Source organism: Desmodus rotundus, chromosome 2, assembly GCF_022682495.2.
Source record: "Desmodus rotundus isolate HL8 chromosome 2, HLdesRot8A.1, whole genome shotgun sequence".
NCBI lineage: Eukaryota > Metazoa > Chordata > Mammalia > Chiroptera > Phyllostomidae > Desmodus > Desmodus rotundus.
Genome location: NC_071388.1, coordinates 199054886 through 199073259, shown reverse-complemented (window position 1 = coordinate 199073259; position 18374 = coordinate 199054886). Strand labels below are relative to the sequence as shown.

The following is an 18374-nucleotide window of genomic DNA, read 5'->3' as shown; positions in this document are numbered from 1 at the left end:
ATGTTAGCAGCCAATGGGTGAGCAAGTCCACTTTGCCAACTTTCAGTTCTATAAAATCTAAATACATATCAAGTATTTCCAACAAAAACTGAGTGTCTGAATCATGATGGACTCTAACATTGCACGCTGTATTGTAAAGACTTAGCATGAGAAAAACTTTATAAAATATCTCATTTACAATTTTTATACTTACTAGCATGTTGACATGACAACATCGTGGATATACTGTGTTTAAAAAAACACAGTAAAATTAATTTAATATGTTTCTTTTCCTTTTTAATGTGACTACTAGAAAATTCATAATTGCATATGTGGCTTACAATATACTTCTGTTGGACAGTACTGCTCTAGAATAATTGTAAAACTTTAATATGCATAAGAATAACCCAGGGAGCTTCTTACCATGTGACTTACCAATTTAGTGCAAGAGAGTCCACAATAGGTCCAGGGTCGTGCCCAAAACCTGCATTTCAAGCAAGCACTCCCAGGTGACTGGGTCTAAAGACCCTTGCTCTAGAGAAAGGGCCCACAGTCTTGATTAAACTAGTTCCAGATAAAGGCCCAAAGCTCCATCAGAGAGTCACGTGGCACAGGCCACAGCTCTTCTACAAGCCAGCAACTACCTGCTCTGCCATCCTTCGGGCTATGGCCCCCAACCAGTTTCTTGCCTAAATTATTACCTGTCAGCTATTGCCATGAACTTCAAACACCGTAACTACTTGCCAGACTGGACTTCCAGGAGTATGCCACTGGACTTGTTCTCCATGAGCCCCAGTCACCACTTCTCCCTCCTTCTCATCCCACCCGGTACGCTGTACTCTGCTGAATGGGTCAGTTGCCAAAACAGGGTTCTCTGAGCCCAGCCTGCTCCATTGCATAAGACATTAACATCCTTAAAAACATATTACAAATAATTATGGGACTACCAATCCTAGCATTCACATAAAAATTTACTAATTCTGAACAACTTTTACTCATACATCAAGGTTTAAAATTATTATGGCAACTATTAAAGACTAAAACTAGTTTGGTATTAAATTTGAGTTCTCACTAGCCATTTGACTTAATCAAAAGTCAAAAAGTATCTTTAGCCCATTCTTTATTCAATAAACCGTGTTGGGAAAATTGGAAAGATATTTGCAGAAAAGGAAACAAGACCACTTTCTTATACCACACACAAGAATAAATTCAAAATGGATTAACAACTTAAATGTTAGACCTAAAACCATAAAAATCATAGAAGAAAACGTAGGCAACAAAATCTCAGACATTGCTTGTAGCAATTTTTATAGGATTTAACTCCCCAGGTGAGGGAAACAAAAGAAAAAATAAACAAATGGACTACATCAAACTAAAATGGTTTCTGCACAACAAAGGAAATAATCAACAAAATAAAAAGGCAACCCATGGAATGGGAGAACATATTACCTGATAAATCTGATAAGGGGTTTGTATCAAAAATTTATAAAGAACTTACAAAACTCAACACCAAAAAACAAACAGCCCATTTAAAATATGGGCAAAGGACCTGAACAGATATTTCTCCAAAAAGGACATAAAGATGGCAAATAGACATTGAAAAGATGCTCAACATCATTAATCACCAGAGAAATGCAAATAAAACTACAATGAGATACCATCTCACATCTGCCAGAATGGCCATCGTCAATAAATCAACAAATAACAAGTGCTGGTGAGGATTACCTTTTGCGACAATATGGATGGACCTGGAGAACATAACGCTGAGTGAAAGAAGCCAGTCAGAGAAAGACAAACACCATGTAATTTCACTCGTATGTGGCATCTAATGAACAAACTGAACTAACAAGCAAAATAAAGACAAACTCATAGATGGAGAGCAGATGACAGCTAGTGGTGGGAAGGGTAGGAGGTGGAAGGATGGAGCAAAAAGGAAGAAGGTTCATTTTAATAAATTTCCTTACATCAATATTATTTTCATTTTTTAATTTTTCCATTATGGAAGACTTTTGTGTAACTATAGAATTTTAAAAATTCAGATAGCACACAGAAGTAAATAAAATGTTTCAAAAATCTTACCACACAGAGATAGAACTTGTTTTCCTTTGGAGGTGTTTCTTTCTAATTCTTTTTACATGGTTTTGATTGCATTCGACATGTAGTTGGACATACTAATTTTTCACTCAACATTTTTAGGTTTATAAAACTATTCTATTTCTTTAAAATATACAGTTCTCTCACCAGGAGCACAGCTTTTGTTTTCCTAAGTATCCTATCTTAGTAAAATGCTAGATTTTCTTCATTATAAACCTTAAAACCTTAAAGAAAATAATTCCTGAGTTTTCTTCTTTATTGGAGCCTATTGTAAGTGGAATATTTTTCAGTTATTTTTTCTGTATAGTTATTAATAGCATTTTGGAAAACTACTGGTTTTTTAGTGTTTGTTTTTAACATGGGGTAGATTACAAAATAACATTTTTGATTCATTTTCTTGGGCTTTCTAGCTATATAATCAAATTGTCTATAAACAATTATATATTGCTATTTCCAAGTTGTACAAGCTATTTTTACTTCTTACCTTGTTGACTGAATACAATTCCAAGAATGATCTCTCCTGCCCCCTTTGGGGGAATATTTCCCACAAGACACTTTGCAGAAGGTGTGGCAGTATACTCCAGCCTAGTTGGGTACCTCCAAGAGAATGCATTTAGACCTGGATATCCTGGTGCAAGAGGCTTTTCGTCAATGGAAACATGTCTGAATGGGAGTGGCCATGATGAACCCCAAGTCCTCGAACCCACATTAGATCATGAAGAGTTGAACTGGGGTGTTTGTTCTGGAGAGTAGACACTCATTAGAACGTGGTGAAATAAAAATGTTCACTAAAACAGGAATCAGACATGTGCTTCTCCTCTCCAAAGGGACACACTAGAAACAAACTACAAGAGGCCAGTGTTTGGCCAATGTAAATAATTTTAATCAAAAAGCAAGTGGAATTCCTTGGTAGGAAGAAGGACACTCTCCTGCAGAAGATATATTCAAATACAGGGTCCACAGTCCATTACAGAGATGTTTTTAAAAATATTTATCTGATACGTAATTACACTGCATGTCCTTTAAGATTCACCTTACTCCATATTCCGTATTTCCACAACTACTTTGTTCACTGAAATTCATTTAAATACAACAGAAATAGTACCATTGACCTTTGAACAATGAGGAAATGAAGGGCATCAACCCACACACAGCTGAAAATCCATGTATAACATTTGACTCCCGCAAAACAGCAAGAAATGGGTGTGCAGGTTAAACCATCAGCATGAAAAATGTTCTACTCACTTTTACCCTGTTGTAAAAGGGTACATGTATATAAGCTTTATTTGAATTTCCAAACAGATACTGCTATCAGAGCACATACTATTTAAGAATTGTGCTTTTCCTTTCCAACCAAGGAACCTCTTCAGGAAATAGGTAATGAAAGCTGTTAACTGTTTCATATCTTTCTCATTCAAGATTAATGTTACTGTGGAAGCAAGAAGTTGGGTGTGGGCAGAGGAGAGCAATGGGGGAAAACTGAGACAACTGTAATAGAAAAACAATTTAAAAAAAAAATTAATGTTAAACCTGTATCTTCTTACACTCCCAAAGTATCCCTGAGCAGCCTTTGTCCAAGCAAACATTTTTTAAAGATTTTTATTGTTGACATTATTACAGATGTCCCCCATTTCCCCCCTTTTCCCCCTCCACCCAGCCTCACCCCCACCCTTCAGCACATTGCTGTCTGTGTCCATGGGCTATGCATACATGCACACATGTTCTGTGGCTCATCTCTTCCCGACCCCCAAATAACAGCAAAACTGCTTATAAGATAGAAACCTACTGAAAAGTGATTGTATGATCCTTGATCTTATCTTGAGGGATATAAATATCATTATAAGCGTTTTATTTAAATAATCTTGCTGCAATTTATATGACCCCCTATGATTACCCTTAACCAACAGATGTCAACATTAGTAATTTACCCCAAAAGTACAGAATTATGACATGTTACAGAGAAGGCAAGGCATAATTCTCATGTGCCAGTTTTGATGTGCTTGTGACAGCTGGTGACCTTATGAAACATTCGATCCCAGAAATAGCAACAGAGAACAAGCCTGACTGGCGGATGGGGTGGAGAGTTCACGACAGAAACAAGAAACTGCTTCTCACTGGACACTTTGGAGCATTCTCTTCTCTTCAGACACAGAACAATATTCTAGAACTGTGGACTGGTATGAAATGTAAAATACAAAGAAAAGCTCTGTTCTGAAAAACAAAACCCAGAATGAATAAGTCATGGAAATCCTTTACCTCCCTTGACAGCCTAACTCCCCAGGTGCTGAAAGATGGCACAGAGAAGAATGACCTCTATTGTTCAGGAAGCTGTATGGGCGGATCAGCCAGCCCCACTGAGGAGACTGTGCATTTAGTTTATGAGCCAAAGTTGACCTGTCCCCGTAGAGCTGCACACCAGAGCAACCAGAGAAGAGGCGATGGACGCTAATGTCCAGCTTGTGAGAGTCATCCAGGAAATGCGGGCCAAGATCCACATGCTAGAGAAGGAGAATCAGGCCCTCCGGATGCAGCTGACTTCAAACAACCAGAGAAGCCCAGGCTCAGGGGGCCAATCAGAAGATGGAAGGGAAGAGGAAGACACAGACCTCGGTACCCAAAGAAAAGTGCCCAGACAACCTCCAGCAACTCTTCATGGCGGTATTTCCACTGATACTGCACCAGACGTGCGTGAAAACCAAGGTAAAGAAAGTCCATAGATCTTCGGGGCTGTGCCCACATTTGCAGATATCTCCTAAATGGCAGGCTTACTGTGCCTCTCACATAACTGTATCATTTGATGTTCACAGTGGCAAGTTTCTTTCTTTTTCTGTTGTTAGATGAACTTTAAACCTTGGGGCAAACATTTCTTTAGCGTCATTAAACAACATATTTTGGCAACATTAAAACTATTTCCATATATTCCTACAAAGATAAGAAAGGCAGGTTTGTGAAAATCACTCACATTACAATGTGTCTTTTGACTTCAAGCATTTAAATGCTACATAACGGAACACCAAATGGACGTATATCAAGCAACAGGCTCAATTCCTAAGCTTGAATGGTATCGCACAAGAGTTGCATGTATGAAATCAGAATCAGACAGGTATGGATGCCAATGACTGGTCACTCGTTAGCCACTTGACTGATCTTTAATGTTCATTTTCTTCATTTGAAAATGTTCTAGTACCAACACATCAACAAACAAGGTTGGTGAGAATGTGAAAGGGAACCCTTGTGCACTGTTGCTAGAAAGTCAGTATGGAGGGTCCTCAAAATTCTTCTACAAAACTGCCGTATATCCCAGCAATTCCATTTCTGGGTATTGTATATCTTTTAAAAAACCCAAATACTAATTCAAAAAGATGTGTGCACCTTATGTTCATTGCAGTGACATTTACAATAGTCGAGATGCAGAAGCGGCCAAGCGCCCATCAATAGACGAGTGGATAAGGAAGTTGTGGTACATATATACAATGAAATATTACTTGGCTAATTAAAAAGGATAAAATCTTACCATCTGCGACACACAAATGAAATGCTGAGTGAAGTAAGTCAGGCAGAGAAAGGCAAATACCGTGTGATTCTATTAATACACGGAATCTAAAGAACAAAATAAATGAATGAACAAAACAGAAGCAGACTCACAAGTACAGAGCACATGGTGGTTGCCAGAGGGAACGGGGCTGGGGGACTGGGTGAAAAAGCTGAGGGGATTAAAAAGTACAAATTTATAGTTACAAAGTAGTCATAGGGATGTAAAGTACAGCCCTGGGAATATATTCAGTAACGTTCTAACAACTATGTATGGTGCCAGGTAGGTACTTGAATTACTGGAGCATCACTTCACAAATTATATAATTGTCTAATCACAACACTGGACACCTGAAACTAATACAAAATAATATTGAACGTGACTTGTAGTTTAAAAATAAAATTAAAAAGAGAAAATGTTATAGTACCCATCCCACGTGGTTGTGAGGATTAACTGCAATAATAGATCTAGTGCTTAGTATTAGCGCCTGGTGAACACACAACCAAAGGCAGATATCGTTGCTTATCCATTTTTACAAAGAACTTTACTGTCCTGTATGAATGTATGTTATACATAATTCAACCTACTATATGGGTTAAAGACTCCAAGATGCAAGGTCAATGTTAATATATTCTAAAAATCAAATCTCTCACCTTTTACTGGGAATAATTTTGACTGTGAAAACTATACACGAGGTCAGAAATGAACACAACAAAAAAATACATCCTACATTGAAATTGTCAGTGCTTGCCTACACACAGCATATTCAAATAAAATTGATATATATAATTAAATACTCAAAGCTCTCTTAATCTCGTCTGCCAGGGGCCTCCGGCAATGCCACTTAGAGGTCCCGAACAGCTTGGCAATGAGGCCTGTCATACTTACCAGCTGCTGCTCTTTGTTAAAGAACTCTCTGTCTAGGACGAGACCCTGCATTTCAAAGCTGGAAACAGATTTAAATCAGGGTCTTTTCCCTTTTTGTCAAGTACAAGTTTGGATCTGCGTAGTTCTGTCTGCTGTTTATTTAATAAAATTGAAAGCATAACCCATGAGGAGGTTTGAACTTCTGCTGGTGAAAAAAAATGGACATTTATATCTCCCTACTCTAGGACTTCATAACCTCTGGATTCTCGACTTTGGGAGCTGAGTAATTCCGCATTGTAGGGGTCTGTCTTGGGCCTGGTAGGATGTTTAGCCATTTCCCTGGCTTCCAAGTACTACATGCCCGTAGTAGTTGCCTCCCCTCTCCAATCATGACCATCTGAAATGCCTCAGACATTCTCAATGTCACCTGGGGGACGAAAGGTCCTCCAACTGGAAACCACTGCCTCACTCCAAAGGTCAACAACACTCCTCCACAGCTATTTTCTGTGATGCTTATCCTGCTAAGAGAGACTGGTCTTCGTGGATCTAGTGCTATTCTAAACCAAGCAGTATACTGTTCGAAGAACAGAGCCTGCCATCAAGCTGAGAGGAGTTAGAATATTAATAAGGCAATGGATACAACACATCTTCAGCATAGGGAGGATAACTGCCGATAAGAATATTAGCATTATGTTTGAAAAGGACAGGTGAAAAACATTTGATAAATTTTGGGAACGCTTCCCTGTTGCCATGGATCAAACACAGAAAGAAATATGATTGAAATCTGTGCTCAGAAGCCCAGTTTAGTTACTTTAAATGATGCTTACCTGTGTTTTATATGGGATGTGCTATTTTGAAAGCAAGGGACACAGTAGAAAGAACATCGGCCTACGCATGACGACCACAGGGCATTCCTGACTTTAGCGCCCTCAAGTGAAAATGAGCGGGTCGGAATAGACACTATAAAATTTCATGATTCCATTAGTGTAACATGCTTTTCTGATCACCCTCCTCACCTGTAAAGCGGGGATAGTAGTGGAATCTACCCATAGAGCTGTCGAGGGGCATCAATGAAATAGCACAAGTAAGACTCAACCTGAGTTCCTTGATAACAGTTGCCTTAATATCATTAACTATGTCAGAAAAATGTTGTTTGACTTGAGTATAAGTTTTTTATTGGCAGTTATAATAAGATATTTACAGTATTAATCAAAATTCATACTTGCAGCCGAATCATAGAAACCTGATACTGGAAAAGAACTCAGAGATCATCCCATGTTTTAGAGTTGAGGATGTACACCCAGAGAGATCACGCAACATGTCCAATTCTCTTTTGAGATGAGAATAATATAAACTTATTCTTTGAGAAGGAATGATGTGAAACCATAAGTGTGAGTCTCACTTTAAGAACGGGAACAATTAAACAGGACCTGGAAGCAAGTCACTTGGAACTGAAAAGGCCCTGTGTTGGTTCTGTGATGTGTGTAGCGAGACAAAATGAGCATGGATGAGTGGAGAATCCTGCTTCCTGATCTCTCAGCTGAGGGCACAGATCTACTATCGCTACAGCCCAGGGACACAGCTGCTTGGCGAGATGCATATATATTATACATACACACACACACACATATATATATATAATACATACACACACATAGGCCCTTGTCAGAATGAATCTTTGTTGGGTAAATTATGGAAACATCTGTAATTGTGTTTAAGCATTTGGGAGGTAGGAAATTCAACCAGGACTCTCAGGGATGCTTCTCTCGCCCCTCCTGCCCTGGGCAGCCTGACTTTGGGACTATCAGGAAAGAGGTAATTTGCTATAAGGAAGATAAAATAAAGTCTCTTTACAGGGAACCCGCAGCATTGCTGGACCTCTGGCTCCCTTCAATCTACTCCTCTCCTTTGCTGCCAATAAACTGCACTTGGCAGTGATCTTTAAACTTGTGCTAATGACCCCATGATGCTGTGTTGGTGAATATATTTTCCCTTTTACTGGTCAGAAACTAAAGGACACAGACTATTGTGACCCAGCGAGATGAACAAAGAGCCTATTTGCTACACAGTCAAGCTGGAGTGTAAGTCCCAAATAAGAATAAAGATAGCTTTACTATCATTGGCATAATTTCCTCTGCTGTGTGGGGTTTTTTTACCACTCGCTAAAAAGAGATTCTTGTATAATCATTTTAAACAGAAATATTTATATTTGTCAATAGTCATAAATCTGTTTTTAGATAATTATAGGAGCTATATATCATAGCTAAAGGAAGTGTTTCAAGAGAATTGATGAACAATATTTGTAGTTAATCACTTCAGAGAGATTTGAACTTAAACTTTCCCCAAACTCGTGCCTAAAATTTTATCTTCTGCTCTTCCAAACTATAAAAAGCCAGGGCAGCCTCCACTTTTCGCAATGGCCATAATAATTCGCTGTCTGTGTTCTGCAGACATGGGCATCAAACATGAGTAAGACATAACTGTGCTTTCGGCCTCCTCAAAACCTAAACACAGGGTGGGGCTTCCTTATACTTCTGTTAGTTAATGGCAAAGCTGTGAGGAGAGATGATCACGATTTGAAAACATTCATTGGGTTGGCCAAAAATTCCCTTTAACTTTTTCTGAAAAATAAAAGCCCCATTTTCACTTCACCAATAACTTTATTGATTTGGATATTTTGATTATATCAGCTATCTCCCACATTGTATAACACTGATTTTTCTTGAATGTCTCAATTTGATCGCCATCAACTTCATCTGGTCCACCCAACCATGGAGCATCATCCCATGAGAAATCTCCGGCATGAAACTTCAGAAAACAATTTTGACACATTTTATCAGTCACAGCACCCTCTCCCTACACTGCATATATCCTTATTTTTTTCATTTCAGTTGCATTTTTACCTTTCTTGAAATAATAACGCATAATATGCTGAAGATATCACTTACTTTTTTCCAGCTTCAATATTAAAATGGCTGCACAAAAATTCACCAATTTTGCTCAGGTTTTTCAAGTGCACTCTGATCTGACAGATGCCACAACACAATCTAACAGAACTGTTTTGAATGAAGTTAAATACAACTAAGCACTACAAGACCCATCTTACAGGAAAAAAAACAAAATCAGAAAAAGAAAACCAAACTGTGAGGACAGTGTGTTGAGTCTCGGGGGCGATGACTGATGTCTGAGTAGATGTTGGATGACAGGCCACGGGGGCAGTTGGCACAGTGTTAGAGTTGAGACCCAGACAAACCAAGACTCCCTCGAATGAAGCTCTTTTAATCAATGTGCTTTAGTTAACAGGAATGGTTCTAAAATATTTGGTTTACCTCAAGAAAAGAGCTTATTGGAAGACATTATGGGCAGAAATTGAATTGGAAACCTTCAGAAAGTGAAGGCCACAAATCTCTCCCTCTCTCCAGTTTTTCACAAAAGACATTTTTGCTTCTTTCCACATGTCAACTTTGCTTTCATCCTCTATGCAACAAGCTTCCTTATAATGACTCTCCCAACTGAAGCCAAAGCACACAATTGTAGGCCAGTTAGCAGCAGCCAGACCAAACATCTGTGGCCACTCTGGTGATGAGGGACCATGGACGAGCAGGATCCTAAGACTCAGGAGAGATAAAGCCATTCAGAATCAGCATCTCTGTTTAAATGCTGTGTTCCCAAAGGTTCTTTCCTGACCACACACTTAAATGGCCTTCAGACCCACTCCCTCGTCTGTCTCTACCCCGTTGGCCTCGTCAGCCTTATTTGTCTTCCTAGACTCTATCACTACCTGAATTGTATTGTTTGTTAATTGTCTGCTTGCCACACAAGAGGATAAGCTCTATGCAGGCAAGAATGTTGTTTTGTTCACTAGCACTCCCCCATCTCTTAAAAATGTTGACAATTTTGTAAAATGAATCAGTGATTGGATGTCTTTTATGCAAAAAAAAAAATCAAAAACAATAGTTTCATGTAGTTAGTTCCAAGAAAATACTATCAACACAGTTTTCCATTTCTGGACATCATTAAATGTAGGATTTTTAAACTTAAATTTTGTGTCTCCTGTACAGGCAATGTCATGATTGTTAGGCGCTATTCTGTTTCCTCACCGACCCATTCATTTGCTGCAAATGATCCCTGGAAACCTGGGAAAAGTTACCCAAACAGTAGAAATCTAGAAGCTCAGGAAACAGTTCAATCACTGGCATGTTCTTCAATCAAGAAGAAGGACAATGAAGAAAAAATGCTTGCAGAAGATTCTTTTACCAGCAAGAATTGCAGCCACAGAGCCCTTCCTGAGCCCATTCCTGGCTGCAGGTAAGGTCCAATCTGCCCTAAGCTAGTTTACAGATACATAAGCTGTGATGGCTACCGAGACATTCTCCTGGATGGGCAAGTTCATATCTAGTGGAGGAAAGAAAAGCAAATAGGCTATTGGGCCAAAATAACTTCCATCTTACTTATGTCCATTTCAGGAATCAAAAAGAACACATTTATTTGAAGTGAAATGGTGCCTCTAGTAAGTGGAAAACAGTCTTCACTTACTCATCAAACATTATTAATGATCATTCTCTGAGCTAGGAACCAGTGATACAAGAGTCAGCAAAAATAAAACATTGTACTTGAAACTTTCATGGACTGACAAGGACACGTACATAAACGGACCCCTACAGTAACATGTGTCTCAGGGAGAAGACAGTTACTCTAGGAGCTGAGAACAGAAGTCCCCTCTGAGAGAGAACTGTTTGGCTTTGGGGGGCATAAAAAGAGCCCTTTAGGCATAACCTAAAATAGCCAAAAGACAAAGAGAAAGCTAAATGTGATGCAAAATATGTAAATTGGCATTTAGGAAGTAAGAAGCTGCCTGAGAAATGGAGGGCTTCAGAAAACGCTGGAGAGACAGCCTGGGAGTTTAAGAAGAAAGTTGGCCGGCCAGTACCCCCTGGGGCAGGTAGGGCCGAGGGCTCTTTCAGAACAAGAGTGTTACCATCAAGCAAACTGTATCTGTTCTAAACTGCTAGATCTTGACCTCCCTGCCCCACACTCTGCATTTCTATTTTCCAACCCCCACTTCAGCCTTGAGTCTTTATCAAGAGTCTATACACATTTGTCTCCTAGGAGTAGAAGGAGGAGAATAAAGAAAATTGGGCCTGAGTTTCCTGATTAGCTTATCGCCAGGAAGAGAAAATGGAACAAATATGGTTGAGGAGAGAATAAGGGAGTCATCTAATCCAGCAGTGGCAGGAAGTCAAATCAAGAGATAATCAGAAGTAACAGGCTGGTGGGAATTCTCATAAACGTTGAAAAGAGCATGGGACTTCCCACAGGATGTGGGGTGCAAAGGTAGAGCCAGTTTTACCTGAATTTTATAAGACAGGGTGAAAATTGTATTTCACTTGTAAGAAGTTCTGTTACAGGAGCAAAGAGAGTAACGGGAGTCTTGCAGACAGGTGGATTTAGCCAGGCAGAGAAAAGTGGAGAGTTCATCCCAGGTAGAGCAAAAGTAACAGCAAGGTGGAGGAAATTACAACAGTGGGGAGTGAAGTGAATAAGGATGGAGAGGTGAGCAAGATCCAACATAAAACACCTCCCAGGGTCACGGAGTGTGTGCTTTATCCAGTAGTTATGGGAAATCTAATAAAATTGTGTTTATGAAAATTTTCAAAGTACAGAAATATTCAGACACTGATGTCACAAATACTAATGCATAAATTCTTCACACATTTTTATATATAAAAGAAAAAATGTTACTAATAAAGAGAGAGGGCCTGTACCTCTCTTCCCCAGTCCTGAGAAGCAAGTGTTATTATGAGTTTAGTTTCTATCATTTGGGTCTATTTTTTATGCATTCATTACACACATTCATTCATTCAACAAATACATCCGGAAGATATACCGTGTGCTGGGCAGGACTCCAGGCACGGAGGATACAGTAGGACACAGAATTGTCAAAACTCCCTGCCTATGTGGGGCTTTTTCCTGTGTAACATGATTATCAATAAACAAGAGAATGCATAAAATGTGCATGATGTTAGATGGTTGTAAGGAGCAAGCATCGTTGAAATTATATCATGGCCAGAAAATGCCTCATTGTGTGCATAAAGAAAGAAGGGGGTTCTGAGGATTTTGGGTGGGGGTGGGGGTGGGGCACATTCTAGGCACTGAGAATGGAGAATGCAAGATACAGGGCAGGCTCACGACTGGTGTTTGAGGAAGGCAAGGAGGCAGCTGTGCAGGCAGTGGAGTGGGAAAGAGAGAATGCAGAGGTAAATGAAGGAAAACGCCCAGGTGGACTTCCACTTTCCTCCAATCATTCTGGATTTATTCCGAGTGAATTGGGGTGCATAGCATACTCTTACTATCATTTTTTAGAAAGATCTTATCAGTAGGCCTGTTTTTAAAAAGACTATACAAAAACAATATAGAAAACAAGGAGACCAGATCTAAGGCTAAAAATAGTAATCAGGGCAAGAGGTGATCATTTCTTGGCCAAGGGTTGTAACGGTGAGCACACTTTCTGAACGTGTTTTGAAGGTGGAGCCAACAGGATGTGTTGACAGAGGAGCTATGGGAATAGAAATAAGAAATATGCACCCAACTATTGTGTTCCAATGCCTATGTGTTTTCAAAGAGGGAAGAAAAGCAGTGACGTGCCCTTTGCCTAAAGAAATTATACATACACACATAAATACATATATAGTTCTAGTCACATAAAAGCACAAAATGTAGTTTTTGTAAAACATTACAAATTACAAAATACAAATGCAGCATTCAAAGTAAAAAGTCTACAAAAGAACATCTTCCGTACCCCCACACATGAACAACCATCATTTAGGTTGCAATGGACATCTTCCCAGTCCAGAGTCTGAAGTTGCACAGTGCACGTTTTACAACGTTATGTTTCTTTCTCTTAATCCGTTACATTCTCACAGACCGACAGTGCTAATTGAGAAATATAGTAGTATCAATTTTCCCATTGTGGTGTATATATTTCCTATGATAGTTTGGGAACCTACCCAATGTTTATGATGTATTATTTCTCTGAAGCTAAAATTTTCCAACTTCCAGGCTGCCCACAGATAAACTATTGGAACACCATCCATTTCTAATTTGGAATCTACTTTAATTTGAAAGATCGAGCCAATTGTAGGACTGTGTTAAAACAAGAAACTAAGTAATGGATGAAAGTCAACAGTGAGGTTGGCATAAAATCCAGTAGGTGGAGAGAGAATGGCTGAGTAGGAATTACACATATTTTTTTCAGATATTTTTTCTTTTACTTTCTCAAGGATTAACCAGTCAAGTGGCATGTCATTACATTATCCTCTGGTGTTTTGGGTAGATTTATTTACTTTCTAACAGCTTTCAAAGAATTTTACAAAGATTTATGGAGACCTGTTTGTTTGGACTGGCTCTTTGAAACAGTCAGACATCATGCCTAATTTGCTTGTGAACTTCTCCACTGTTGTATCAAGGAAGTGTTTTATAGAAAAATGCCAATGTCAATATTTCTAAGAACCAGTGCTCTCACAACACTGGAGGTAGGATTTTAATTTTTCCTGACTTTTGACATAGAAATGCAATCTTTCCCTCCTACATTTAAGAAAAAAAAATACTCTCAAGCTGTCAAGAAGATTAGGAGAAAAGGTCCATGGAGACACCTAAAATGACGAGTGCTATTTTATTTACTTTACTGATAGGAGAAACTAGCCACATCAAAATCGATATACTCTCTCTGTTTCCTATAACAAAGGGGTGAAGAAGGCAGCCATGGACTCACATGGCTAAAACTCCAACTCCACCATTTACCAACAACACAGCCTTGGAGAAGTCACTGGTGTATCCTGTGATAGTTTACACTTCTGTAAAAAGGGAGTCATAATAGCAGTTACCGTATTGCTTTTCTGAAGAAGAAATGAGGCAGCAAAGTGAGTGCTTACTAAGTACCAGCAGGTATTATTTTATGGATCCCAGTACGTGCACCCCTAGATGCTGGCCACTAACTGCCATTCACTGGAATTATGGCCTTACTTAGTGAAAAAGGAGAACAAAATTGGAGAAGAGGCAATAAGTTAAACACTATTCCCTGGGCTTCTTCCTGGGAGCAGTTTGTCCTGGTTTATGTCAAAATTTTACATAACTGTTAGAGGGAAAAGGGAAACGGGCAAAATGAAAAGATAATCACTCACATAGTGCTAGGTTATTACTGTTGATATTCTCTCTCTCCCCTTTAGTGTTCAGATGTGATGGATATTCAGTTACTTCAAAGTCATAACTGCAGATTGATCTGGTTTATAAAATAATTGCCTCAAATTCATGCTTTTCAACTAAAGAGCTTGGATGGGAAAAGACCTTCTGCCCGAGGTGGCAGAATAGTCTTCAACGTTAAACATCAAGTCAATAATTCTCAGGCATACAGACCCGTTCTCAGTATTTTCAAATTTTAGTTTTATTGACACTCTTCTCTGGACTTCATTAAAGGGCCAGTTTCAACATATAGTCTAGAATTGTCATTGAGCAAATAAGCAGAAAGAAAATATTATGATATATTTAAAATGAAGTTTTAACACATTAGGCAGTGGTGGGTGATTTAGAAAAAACTAAATGTTTTGTATAAAAGCTGCTAATAAGTTTTATTTCTCTTCCCCTTATTCTGCTTTCTTTAGAGACAAAATAAAGACCGTCAGTTTCCTGTTACCCGTGGACAAAGCCTCATATTCCAAAAATTCAAGTTCTTTGAAATACCCAGTAAATCAGACCTCAAATCAGCTAAGTACCATTGCAGAATAGAATGTGTGAGGGAGTAAAATTTAAGAAACGACTGATGCCCAAGACCTGGGAACACCAGGGTCTCACGGGGTCAGCATCCTCCCCTGCAAAGAGCTCTGGCAAGAAGCCCAGAAAGACACACCAAGAACTCGGGGTGAGGTCAGTGGACTTGTCCATGGACTAGGCTAAGAAATGGAAGCGACGACTTTGTGTTGGCGTTGAAGGCGAATGCTGACATGTGCAGGGCAGCTGTGGCAGTCTCTCTATGCAGCATGCGAACCATTAAACGTGAGCAAATTAAATCGTGTGCTCGGTGTTCAGAATCTGTGTTATGTCATCAGAAACGCTGCTGTTCCCATTGTAAGTGTCGCTCTCCAGATCAAACTAACAAATCTAGAGCAATAGCGATGTCCTTACGGTTAACTGTGCTTTGATATTTCACTGACACTCTGCCATTTGGTCCTTTAATATCGCATGTCACCGGCACGTGAGCACAAACAGACACCGCCATCGCTACCACCAGTGGCACATACTGTGGGCTGGCCAACAACAAAGACACCAAACCAGGTAAGGAGGAGAGAAAAAAGGTTCAGGACATTCCTCAGGGGCTGGAAGTGTCAGAACTCCCTCAAGAACTTCTAGTCAACAGAATATCCCCACTTCCTGTTTGCAACAATCACATTTTAATACCAATACCCTTTTAAAACAAATATATTAAAATTTCTAGAGTGTTGAAATGCAGATTCCAGGGCCCTGCCCCAGACCAACTAAAGTGGTTGGAGAGGTTGGGAAGCAGGCAGATAAAAGACTAGAAATTCACATTTCAAATGAGCCTTTGAATCCCAGGTGATTTCTGTTATTTAGCTATACTTGTGATCTGAGAAACCAAGAAACATAGTCTAGGGCTCCCCTAATCTGATGCCGAGTGGAAGTGGAAGCAGCTGAAACAAGGAAAAGGCAGGAGTGGTCCTATCCATTTCTAGAAAAGGATTCCAATGGTCACAAACAAGTCCTAAAGGAAGATGGATGAATCAAGGAACACCCTGAAGCAAAAGCTGCACAATGGGTGAAACACTTCATTTACTGTCAACATTGTAACAGCTATACAATGAGGCAAGGTTACAACCAGAAGGAAAAGATACAAATGAGATGTAAAACACATTTATCTGGGAACAAAGACACACACCAAGTAGGTAATTTACCTTCTAGATCACTGCCATTTTTAGTTTGTGCACAATTATATTATCTGTATATTTACAAAATGGAGAAGTTTGTGTTAACATTAGTTTAAAGAAACATGTCCCAAGCAGGAGAAAAAGCAATAAATGACAAACACCCAGATTACATTGCCATAACTGGCAAAGTTATAATAACGAATTACCACTCATGCCAAGCTCAAGGACTAGTCCGTGACTGGCATTTCGTACGTGTTCTGTGAACTGAACTGAACTCATGGTTACTTCAGTCTGATGGTCCGATAGGAGTTCCATGCTGCCCCCTGAATTCGCCACACTAAGCCAGTCATTAAATTTAAAATGTTTGTAACTGAAGGCATTCCCAATTAAGCGAAGATGGTCCCTGCATTCTCAATGTCCAGGGCATCTAAGAGTCACATGAGATCCTGTGTGTGGACGTATTGCCTGAAGCACCAAACAAAGGCAAGGCACTGTTATTTTTTCCATTCAAAACAGAGATTCCCAGTATAGGCCTAATTTTAAATAAAGGTGTTAAATTAATTAAAAAAAATTATATGTCAAGTTGCTAACTTTTTTTCTAGCTTTTGATTTTTCTTTTGGTTAAATTGATGAAGCATCAGGTAATGATAGATGGACAGCAAAATACTTCCCTAGCATTCAGTCATTGCTTTACCTGTGAAGAAGGGAACAAGGAAGTAGGAAGAGGAAACCACCCATGATGAATGCTTAATGGTCAATACTACCAACGATAACAAATTAATAACTGTGGGCGATGAAAAGCCAAAGGTTAACAACTACATCAATTATCAATGTACACCAACCTCTACCAGAGCTATTCGCCTTCATAAATGTGGTCTTCTGCAAATGTGCTTTAACAAATAGGCATACGGAAACAAAAGAAGATTTAAATGGCAAGCCCGGGCAATTTTTCTAGCATCCCAATTCTGTCTGCTCCCATTGTCTTGAGATCCTTCTACTCCCTAAGCTGTGAATCTAGAACGAACTTAACCAAAAAGATAGCTGTGTGCAGGGACAAGGTGAAACATTATGGCGTCCATTTGATTGCTTGGTCCAAATTCCAGTTCATCCTCTAGAAAACGGGTCTTAGGACACTCTGTGAATCCCGGCAGGCACAATCATTGAGCTCAATAGTTTCTGCCACCAAAATAAAAAGTGGAATACAGTCATACCTCCTGATTATGGAAATCCTCAGCAGGAAAACTTGAAGAACATGATAAAACAATCTGGTAGATAAGTATGTGGTTATTACAATCAAAAAGTAATGTTTAGTGTTATTCTTTTCTTAAGTGACTGAGCTCTGCCACCTGCAGCAATACTTGCTTTTTAAATATCAATGCAGGGAAATAGTCATTCATTCAAGCTGTATTTGAAAAAGCGTGTAATCAGAGAACACTGTTTCTTACGGGAATGAATAAAAGACCTGCCATACCTTTAATTCTTTTTGATCTCTGCCTTTGGCCCACAAAACAGTCAAAGTATTTCATGTCTACAATAAGCTTCTCACAATTAGTTTTTAAAAGATGAGAAAAGGAGGACTGAATTTATCCAATCCCATACATACATACTTAATAGTTTGACATTATTAAAAGTTCCTCGAAGAGTTGAACTTGAAACACAATTCACCCTGACCTCAGAGAGAGATGACACTTGTACCTGTCCAGGTTTTACTAAAAGACTATTCCCTGTGGCTCTGGGTTTCCATTCAAGAAATAACTCTCATTTTCTTACTGGACTTTCTCCTCCTGAAGTCACCTCAAAATTCTTACCCTTGAGATGACTGAATCTGAGGACGATTTAAAAGTCAAGAAAATTCATTCTGCCGTCTACTCAACTCCATGTTAAAATGGCCATATATACACCCATCTTTGTTAAGAGCATTCCAAGAAATACAGCACCCCTTTTTTTTAGTGAACACAACTACCAGT

The 18374-nt window shown here is 39.1% G+C and overlaps 1 protein-coding gene across 1 annotated transcript; it reads left to right on the top strand.

Moving 5' to 3' along the window:
* Positions 1 to 4329: 4329 nt before the first annotated feature.
* On the top strand, positions 4330 to 15456 carry CCDC195 (coiled-coil domain containing 195). The gene is made up of 3 exons (XM_024564084.3): positions 4330 to 4773; positions 10534 to 10780; positions 15130 to 15456. The coding sequence occupies exons 1-3, from the start codon at positions 4512 to 4514 to the stop codon at positions 15251 to 15253; spliced, it is 633 nt and encodes a 210-aa protein (XP_024419852.3). The 5' UTR covers positions 4330 to 4511; the 3' UTR covers positions 15254 to 15456.
* The last annotated feature ends 2918 nt before the right edge of the window (positions 15457 to 18374 follow it).

Bases quoted from the DNA above. Each gene is read 5' to 3' on its own strand.
- CCDC195 (XM_024564084.3), top strand. From the start codon at position 4,512: ATGGACGCTAATGTCCAGCTTGTGAGAGTCATCCAGGAAATGCGGGCC. The intron at 4,774-10,533 runs GTAAAGAAAGTC...TCTCCTGTACAG, and splicing joins AGACGTGCGTGAAAACCAAG to GCAATGTCATGATTGTTAGG. The intron at 10,781-15,129 runs GTAAGGTCCAAT...TGCTTTCTTTAG, and splicing joins GAGCCCATTCCTGGCTGCAG to AGACAAAATAAAGACCGTCA.